The sequence below is a fragment of the Narcine bancroftii genome, chromosome 3, assembly GCF_036971445.1.
Source record: "Narcine bancroftii isolate sNarBan1 chromosome 3, sNarBan1.hap1, whole genome shotgun sequence".
In the NCBI taxonomy this organism is placed as follows: Eukaryota; Metazoa; Chordata; class Chondrichthyes; order Torpediniformes; family Narcinidae; genus Narcine; species Narcine bancroftii.
The window spans coordinates 271,073,195-271,083,214 of NC_091471.1; the positions used below are offsets into that span (position 1 = coordinate 271,073,195).

The 10,020-nt window shown below is 42.9% G+C and overlaps 1 protein-coding gene across 2 annotated transcripts in view; it reads left to right on the top strand.

Moving 5' to 3' along the window:
- Nucleotides 1-14: 14 nt before the first annotated feature.
- Nucleotides 15-10,020, top strand: part of LOC138758770 (TLE family member 5-like) — a 104,474-nt gene continuing 94,468 nt past the window's right edge. The window contains exon 1 of one of the 2 annotated variants that reach the window (XM_069928141.1): nucleotides 15-617. In XM_069928141.1, coding sequence (XP_069784242.1) covers nucleotides 594-617 — 24 coding nt within the window. In that variant the 5' untranslated portion in view covers nucleotides 15-593. The remainder of the gene's footprint in view (nucleotides 618-10,020) is intronic. The other variant, XM_069928140.1, reaches the window with a different exon arrangement.

Sequence of the window (10,020 nt, forward strand, 5' to 3'; positions counted from 1 at the left end):
GAGGGTTCATTCATGACGTCGCGCTGCGGGGGAGCCGCTCCGACGTCCTGTTGCAATTTGTTACAGTGAGCCCTTGTGCTGCTACATTCGGCAACATTGTATCCCCGGCAGAGGAAAGGGACGGTGAGGGAAAGGCGCCCCCCCCCCACCCCCCCCATCAAGAATTCCTGGTCGGGAAGGAGAACTCCACAAGGCAGGAAGGAAGCAAGGAACAAAGAGAGTCGCATTGAGCAATGCGCAGGGGATGTTTCGCTCCTAAATCCAGCGGCTCCCATCAACGTCGCCTCTTGAACGGCCGAAGCTCGACCATGTCTCGGTGACTGCACCATGAAAGATAAGAAATAGACCGTGGCGCGGCTTCAACTCCCTTGTCCCCACAGCCAGAAAGGGAAAGGTGAAGCGCCGGCCGAACCCGGACAGCGGGGCTTTGTTTTGCACCGCAGACAACGCATCTACGCAGCAGATTTTTCCTCTTTTTTTGTGTGTGTGTCGAGGAGGGGGGGGGGGGCCTTGGATTTTCAAGGGGGCTTCATTTGATTTAAAAACCAACAAAAATTGGGGGCGATCCACGCGTCCAGGAGGAGACGGGGGCGATGTATCCGCAAGCGAGACAGTCGGTGAGTGAGCGGCGGCGCTGCGCACGGTTCAGTTTCACCCTGTTCATTTCACTCTCTCTCTCCTCCTCCCCCCCACAGTCTCGTTGGAGGGAAGAAATGCTGAGAAACGGGCCGCTTTCCGCTTCCCCCCCACGTCCCCGCCGCCCTTTCCCCGTCTGTTTCATGAACAGTCGTGACATTCGGACGCATCTCAAGATCTGACCTCTGTTTCTCCACGTTGTCGGCGTCTAACGCAGGATCCCAAAGGAAGTCGCGCATCCCCCCCCCCCCCCCCCCGAAATCCGGCTCGAATTGGAGACTTTGACACCTTTTGTCTCTGTTCCCATCCGTCGCCTTCAGCGCCCTGTGTGTCTCCCCCCCCCCCCCCCCCCCCCCCCAGCCTCTCTCTCCAGCGAGACGCACAGGGGAGATGCCTGCGTCCTGGGGGGCAAAGAGTTAATTTGGGAGGTTTTTTTGGGGGTGTCGATCACAATTGTCTTTTTTTTAAATAAAGACGGGGGAGAAGTTCGCGTTGCGATTTTCCGGGGAAACCTCCTCCTTCACACGACCTTTCACCTCTCCTGAGATCAGCGCATCCAGGGTCCATTTTGTCTGCATCGTGGAAGATTTGTCATTGAAACCTGGGTTTCAAACCTCTCTGGTGTCCCTCAACCTTCCTGAGCGCAGCTCGTGTGACCCGGGGAGGTGGCGGAGAGTCTGTCCACTGCCCGTGTTCAGTCCGGGTGCCTGTGGAGGAATGGCTGGAGATCACCTTGGGTTCAGGTCTTTGACCTCTTCATGTGTTTCATTTCCCTTCTGCGCATCTTTCCTCCCTGGGGGCCTTGGACTCTCTGCCCTGGCTCATGATCCAGGTGCTCAGCCAAACTTGAATACCTTGCCTGGAGGACCTTCCTGGCATTCAGCCCAGATATTTTTTATTTGATTGGAGCCAAGGCTATTTATCTTGACCTGACCTTCTCGCACTGAGGATGTGGGATGAGGTAGAATTGGAAGATGGGCTGATATCTTCCCCACCTGGCACAGGGAGTCCCCTACCAGTAGTTGCTCTCGTACAGAGCTAATTCATTAGAGAGGGGGCATTGTGATGTGTAGGGTTATTACTACAATAATTTCCTCCAACAAGGGTAGTGCTTTTAATTTTTGTTTGCTGTGGATACTTCACAATCCTTGAAATGTCTTAATTTTTGGAAGAAGTTGAACTGAATATGGTCCTGACAGTGAATTTCACCAATCGTTCCTCTCCCCAACTACACCATCATCACAGGGCATCGTACCCTTCAGCTAGTTCGGCTCAGAGATTATAGACTTGCTTGGAGAAACCATTTGCTGTCTTTGTTGGAATTCCACAGATGATCATTGTCTTCCCGTTCCTCTACACTTGGCCCTAGGAGGGCATATTGATGACGAATTGCCAATTCATGAGTAGAAAACTCCAATGACCCATTTCCAGTTCATGCCTGTATCTGCAGACTAATTGGAATGGGAACCCAGGCTGTCTTGTTCCTTGTGCAAATGACGTGCTGACTCCATTCCCAGCGCTGAGGTTGAGGTCAGGTGACTGCATCTCGATCAGTGAGCTTCAAGCCATTTTGTTAGATGTGTATTTGGCTGCGAATGGATTGGCCAACTCGACCTCGTGGCAAAGTTAAAAAATATCTTTAACTCCCTCTTCCTTTTCTCAGGGTTAATTCTCAGTGGAACTGAGCTGAATTTGGCAGTGTTTATCAGGACTAGTGGTCAACAGCCCTGCCAAACTAGATGCCCAATACTACAAATTCTAAATGTTGGTTTTGGTGGGAAGGGAAAAGTCCTTTCCTTAACCATCAGTGAGCCATTTGCGTTGGTGTCATTCCATCGGTGTGGGGCTCATTTGGAAGAGTAATTGTTGCTCTGGACATTATTCAACTGTGAGTTTGACCAAGAGTGATTTTTAGAAAATATATATTTTAACACCAGATAGTTTGATACTCCCAGCATATTTAATGGAAGATATTTAGATCATTTCCTTTTAAGTTGCTGAGGTCAAATAAAACACTTTTGTTTCCATTCTGCTTAAAATTCAAAGGACTGAGATGCAAACCTGTAATCTCCAGAATGAAATGCAAGGGTTTACCATGGCAATTAAAAACGGCTTGACTGCATGCATGCCATGGATACTGGCCACATCTGTTGCATGACCTCTGATAATCCAGGCAACTATGCAATTGGAACTGCTTTCGCATCCAGGCCAAAGTTTAAATCTGTAAGGTTGTGTTGGGCTCAACAAAAAAATATTTACAGCTCTCGTAATCTGGAGTAAATGGTAGTTTGCCAGTTTTGGATTTGCAGAACTATTCCAGAATGGATAAAAGATTTGCACGTGTTGGTTACAAAAATGACTTGTGTTCATTGTGCCATTTTTCTGCATGGGAAGATTCTCTGTGTGATTAAGGTTGGTGGGTTAGAGATGTGATAAACCATGGGGATTTAAATTTTTCACCAATAATAAGGCTTTTTCAGTAGCTTTGCATTTTCCTTCACTACATTGTGAAGCAATGAAACAAGCAGAGATTGAGATCTTGTATTTGATGGTTGAGGCTAAGGAGTGGGGGGGGGGGGGGTGGAGGTGACGTGTTTGTCTTTCAATCTTCAGCTCCTTCCCAGGATTCCGAATGTGCAGATGTCTGATGGCCGTTATAGAAATTAGTGTCGTTCATTTTAATTTTAAGCAAATTCTTTAAGCTGTGGGCAATGATTTGAATGATGGGTTTTGTTCAGCTGCCAAATAATTTGAATTTGGTACAATGTATACTGAAGAGCTGAAATTTATCCTGCGGCTTATGCAGAAGAGACAACAAAAAAGAAAATCAATCAGGGATCATTGACCTTTATCAAGTGATTCCTGCGCGTGCTAGTTGATATTGGAGGGAGGAGAATTTTGACTCGAATGCCCTATCTGGTGGAATAATCAGCATGTTATTCACCATCCAGGCTCCCTTAAGTGATACCTCAATGTGTAACATAATCTGTCCGGCTGCACTGTGGCCTGAATTACTGCTGTCCCAGAAGTAAGAAAATATTTTTAAGGTGTAAATGTGCAGTGTAAACTCCATTTGTGCACCAGCTACTGTCACTGATATTTATTTTTAAGGTTGGCTCACTTTATTGTCAACTTGTAGCTTAAAGACTGCAGACTGAAATGGACTTCCCCTTATAAAACACAACCATCCTGTCGCCATTTAGCTTTTCAAGTGCCCTCTGGATGCTTTGTGGTAAAAATGCTAATTTAGCAATTCAGCCATGAACGTCCTTCAGAACCTGAACTGCTGTGCTTGTGTACAAATGGGAGCTTTGGGAGTTCTCCTGTGCAGTTGTCATTTCCAGCCCAATTTGGATCAACTCCGAGAGCGTTAGTTGACTGTTCCTGTTCTAAGAGAGGGGCAGACCCATTAAATTGGCTCTCTTGTCATTGTCATGCATAAGCATAGATTGGTGAAAATGTAGAACCGGGCTTGGCATTTGGATTTAAAGTAATAAATGCTAGAATGTGTTCAATTCCCTCATTCACTCATCCCCTTTCTGAATATTTTATTCTACTTGAGAAAATTCAATGATTTGGAATGAAAATGTTAATTTAAGTACCTGGCTTAAAAAAAATACCAGAAGGTCTTTTCTGAAGTTTATTCAGACTAATGAGGTGCCTCAGCTTCAAGGTCCTTAAATTCTGAGATTGGTAATTAACTATAAAATGGATGTGCTTTCCCACCCCCCCACCCCCACAAAAAAAATGACTGCCAGTTCTTTACATCAATTCTTGGACAGGACTTTGTTCCCTCTGTATCAGCATTGTGTATCAATAGCGTGGAGCAGCATTGTCAGACTAGAAAAACCCTGGGTCAATATCAGACAGAACTGAAATGTCTGACCTCGCTTGTGGTTGAAGCAGGAGGTGACCAGTTGATCATTTATGAGCCGATTCACTGGTTGATGCAGCCTTGCAGGTACATAAAATACACCAAATGTGAAAGTAAAAATGAAATTACTTCAATATGCCAACGAAGACAGGTAATAAATATTAATGGAGAGATAAACATAATTGTGGTTAGTGCAAGCAAAAGGTTACATTTCAATGGTCCAGACAGCTCTTTTGCATGGTCTGGGAGTAGTTTATGGTTAGTGAAGTACAATCGAGTCAATTATTGTCATCTGATTACACAAGTAGAACTTGACAAAACAGTGTCTTTGGTGCAAAACATGCAGACACACAACCAGACAATCAATACATATTCAGGGCAAGTTTTAATATATGCATATACTGTAAATATTGTTTTGTAAATATGAGAATCTCGGATAATTAGTGTGAGAAGTTCCTTTGGTCGTTCAGTATTCACACTGCCTGTGGAAAGAGGAGGTGAGGGAGATTTAAGACAGCAACTCCGCTTCTATCAGAAGATGTGGATCAACAGAAATGTGGATTGAAGTAGGCTATGGTATCATTCTGTCTGCATCTATTTTGTTTGCACGAGAACTTTTGCTAGATTGTGTCCTGTTTTCTAGTTGAAAGGTAAATGATGTATATGGTGTCAGTTCTCTTCTGTCACAGATGCTGCCTGCTCTGCTCTGCTGAGTGTTTCCATCATTTTCTATTTTTTAATGTTGGATTTCTAGCATCCACGATATTCTTTATTTGGAAACTTGCCAGAAATTGGATTGTCTGGTTTCTTTTTAAACTGTTGTTTTAAACCACAATTTAATTTGTTGCTGATTGAATGTTGCGTCCCTTTCAAAAATTTGTGAAATTGATAGCCACATTTTTGAGACGACGGCCTGGCTAGAAGCGAACTTAGAAATGTGGGCTGCACATTTCTGATGTGAAATCAGGAACATGTGAAAGTGTGTGCAGGAGTCGCAGGATAACCCCGAGCTCTTGCCCTTCCATTCAGTATTGTTTCTGCTGATATTCTCCAGGTTTTAACGTGTGCGCTGATTCCCAAGAGTCCTGGGCTCCCTGATCTTCCAAATACAGCATCTATCTTGTGCATTTCCAAGCATCTTGCAGTTCAGTGTGCAGAAAAGGTCTGAGGACTTGAAGGCACTGACCTTATGATGGCAATACTTTTGCTTAGTCTGCAAACCACTGTTTACACCTGCAGGTTGGAAATGCTTTTTTAAAAAAAACATTTTATGCAAAAATTAGAATTCTTGAAGTGAGCTTTCAGAAATTCAGACGTAGCAATCAGTTAAGGTATTTGGAGCAAAGATGTTTGCATTTGTGTTGAATTTTGTGCAGGAGGATGTGCATAGCAGACTATGAGGAGATATAGCATCTTCTATGGATCTTGTAGCTCATTACTTGTATTCACTAATGTGGCTTGCAGTGGGATATTTTATTTGGTGGCTCTTAATTTTTTTCTTTAAGTCTGTTGGCCATGGGTCCGATGTCGCCAGTACATGTTGCATCCACTCAGCTGAGAGTTGAGTCTAGATACTAAGCAGAGACGACCTCAAGCAGCTGGTTTCTTCCTCTGGTTATTCAAACTCCACCTCCTGGAACTTGGGCTCTGGTACTTGCGGTTCTCCAGAGGTTATCTGCACTTGGTAGATTTTATCATGTGCAACAAATGGAGTCTTTGCCTCTGTCCTATGTAGGTTAGAAAGTGTCATCTGGAGGATATCAGTGGTATTTTTCACAACTCTCCTGGTATTTATTTGCAGGATTCTGAAGCCAGCATTGGTAAAGTCTCTTGTCAAAGAAAACTTAGCCAAACAGGGCCCTTTATATAACGTTTTGGGGTTGTCCTTCCTCTTGTACCCCGTGATGAAGAGCTCAAGCCCAAAATGTCAGTTATGTATTTTACCTTTGCGATATAAAGGTCACTATTTGACATGCTGAGTTTCTCCAGCGTTGTGCTTTTATCTCAACCTTTTTCTTTCCACTCACATCCCACTTTAAGTAATCCCTTACTTATCACAGAGCACCTGTGGCACGGGGAATACTTAATGGTATGTGAGTGGAAAGAAAAAAGTTCAGACCGACTGTTTTATTTCAACCATGGTGTCTACAAATTTTCATGCTTTACTTGGAAATGTCTGTTTTAACTAATGAGAAAAGGAATACACCAGTGCTGTGTATTCCTTGTTTTACAGAGGTGGTTGTAACTTTCTGAATTGGTCGAAATTGACAGTGCATGATAGCAACATCATTTGGTGGAAAATGTCGGGCCCACTAATGTGGCGGCGGCAAGTCCAGTTTTGCACCTGGCCTCACTTCATATAGAAACTATTTCCACTGCTGGTAAAATTGAATTATGAGCGTTTGTGCTCAGGAGGTCGGAGGCAGTGCCTTCTGATCAATTTCCAAAATGTGCATATTCTTGGTGGATGGGAACGTTGGCATTCTTCACTTTCACCTGCTTTCAGCACCAAAGTGGTCGGGGCTACTTGGTGCACAGATGGCAACTCCGACTGAAGTAATGGAGCAATATTATTGGCAGACAACCAACTGTTGCTGCCAAATTCTGCTTCCTGCTTTGGATTCTGGGCAGGTGCATCTGCTCGGGGCAGTTCAGCTTTGGCCAATTGCATAAATGTTGTGACCTCTCACTGCTACGGCCTTGGAGGGTGTGCTGAACTGGAATTTGGGCATCCCATAAGAGCTGTACTGCCATTTGATCACTGGACTGTCAAAATAGTCAAAGAATATTCTATTTTGGAGGAAAAATTGCAGTTTTTTTTGGTCTGGACTTTTGACATAAATGGATTGATTTTTTTGAAAACTTAAATGTTGTACCTTGACAAAAATGATGTTTGTGTTCAGAAGATACTGTTTTACATTCCATTTTGACAGCGATAAATCTTTAGATTCTTCAACCAAGAGAGTAACTTTTCTTTAATTATCTTGACATCTGAAGGGTCAAAGTAATTTTGGAAATACTGCAGGTGAAGTTATTGCCATATGAGAGATTTCAGATGGTTCAAAAGATATCTATAGTTTGAGTCACATCAGTGGGGGATAATAGAATGGTCAACATTTTGGGCTGAAACCCTTCGTCATGATTGCCCATTTTTTCCCTCCCACTGATGCTCTTTGTCCTGCTAAGATCCTAAAACAGATTGTTGTTTGAATTTAATGCTGCTCCTGTGTCAGTTCATTGAAAGCTTCTGAAGCTCTTTCTGAATGCTGCAGGGGCTGAGGTAGCAATGAATTGGCATACACATACCTGTATATTTCTATGTACAAGTCGACTGGCTCAGTCAGGTCCCCATTTTCAGCCTCGTTTTAATGGTTTTCGTATACTTCGGGGATATATGAGTCGATCCCCAAAAATCGTGATGACTGAGTTGTGCGTTAGCCGAGGGTGGTTGTTATCAAGGAGGCTTCAGCAAAATGATGAAAGTTTAAAGCGAGTTTTAAGTTTAAAGTAATGGAAATGGCTAAGAAATTCAGCCACTGAGCTTCTGCAAGAAAATTTGATGTGTGAGAGGTGGGTAAGAGATTAGAGAAAGAAAAATACCAAAAAGACCATGTTCATTGCTGAGAGGAATCACTTGTTGGCCAGAGCTGGAGCTTGGGTACGTGAACAGAGGCAAGATTACTACATAGTCATGAGAAATAAAGTAAGAGAATTTGCACTGAAGTGGGCAAAGTTGCACCCAGAATGCAGTAAAGATTTTGAAGCTACAGTCGGCTGATGTAACCGTTTCATTTACAGGAAAAATCTGGTATTACGACCCAAAACAAACATTGCTCAGAAGCTATTGAAAGATCTTGAGTTTCACCAGTGTATTATATGGAACTGGCAGAAACACCCGTTTATATTGGCAAATATTGGAAACACGGACGAAACCCCCATGAATTTTGACATGAGAGGCCTTAGAATAGTGGAATGGAAAGGTGTGAAAACTGCAAGCCAGAACTACAGGCCATGAAAGGAGTAGGTTTACGTTGGTGTTATTGTGCATGGCCAATGGGATGAAATTAAGACTCGTGGTACTCTTCAAGCGCAAACATAAACCCAAAGTAAAAGTAGATTAGTACTAAATAATACTTACATGGCGGTCGGTTATCCCAGGTGGTTTGGCGTCTCTATTGCAACCTCTCGATATCTGCTTGAACAAGCCATTCAAAGACCATATGTGCTTGAAGAATGGAATACGTGGATGTCAAATGCAGAAAAATTGTTCACAAAGGGTGGGGGCGATACGTGCTGCATCACTTGATGTCCTGTGTGACCTTTTGCTCAAAGCATGGGACAAAGTAGAAAATGTAATAAAATCATTAAAAAAGTGCAATTGTTGATATGGAAGATGATTTATTGTGGGACACTGAGGACCAAGCTGAAGCCGACTCATCAGATACAGACTGGGACCCCATATGATGACTAAACAGTGAGGGTATGGATGTGCTGGCAGCAATCTTTGTCTCAGACAATGATGGTAATTTTGAAGGATTCTAAATTTTAAAAAAGAATAAAAATTTCATTCTAACACTTCAACGCAGGCACTGTAATCAGTGAGGAATCGTAAGCTTCGATAGAAGAGAATGAAGAGGTTGAGGGGGGGAATGAAGATGGGAAATGCTTAACCTTGTGTTAAGGTGAAACACAGAAGTCTGCAGACATTGTAGTCGAAGTAAAAGCACAAAGCTGGAGAAACTCAGCAGGTTGAAGTTAGTGGACACAAGATTGCTTGATAAACATGAATACAGCTGCAAGAAGGTTTTAATTCACTTTGCAAAATGTGATAACTCCATTACAGCAAGAAGCAGTGAGCATCACCCTAAGAGAGTCTCCTGTGACTCACAGGTTGCATATTTCTACAGACAAACTTCCAGTTTTCCAGAACATTCAAACAGACTTTTCTCTAGAAGTACGTTTCCTAAGATGTTTCTTGGGATTGGTTATCCCAACCCATTATTTTAGTTATTGTTCTTTATAATCAGTTTTAACCTTGCTGAATTATCACAGCATACCATGGAATGTTCTCTGCTCTTTTATATCGGTTATAGCTTCCATTCTCACTTGGGGCTTCAAACCCAGCCACTGCATTGCTAATCCAACACAAATGGGATTTCCAGTGCAGTGGTCACCCATTTGAGTTTGCCAGATCCAGAAAGCCCCTCATGTTTACTGTTTGTTCATTACTGCTTTGATTCCTCTTAGTTCAAGATATTTAAAAACCAAAGTAGAACAAGAATTTCATGAACACGTGTATAGAAATTAGAAAAAAATAATTTTAATGCTTTTACCGAATATATTTGGTTCTTGAGTCAAACACTGTACTGAAAACTTAACCTTTTCTCTCTTCTCCAACTGCCCCCTATGAACTGTATTTAAGTGCAACATGTCAAGTGCCTTTTAGTGTCCATGCTTTGGCTATCATGAGTGAAAAAAGATGAGCAAAGGTTTTTGGTTCAGATCCCAGT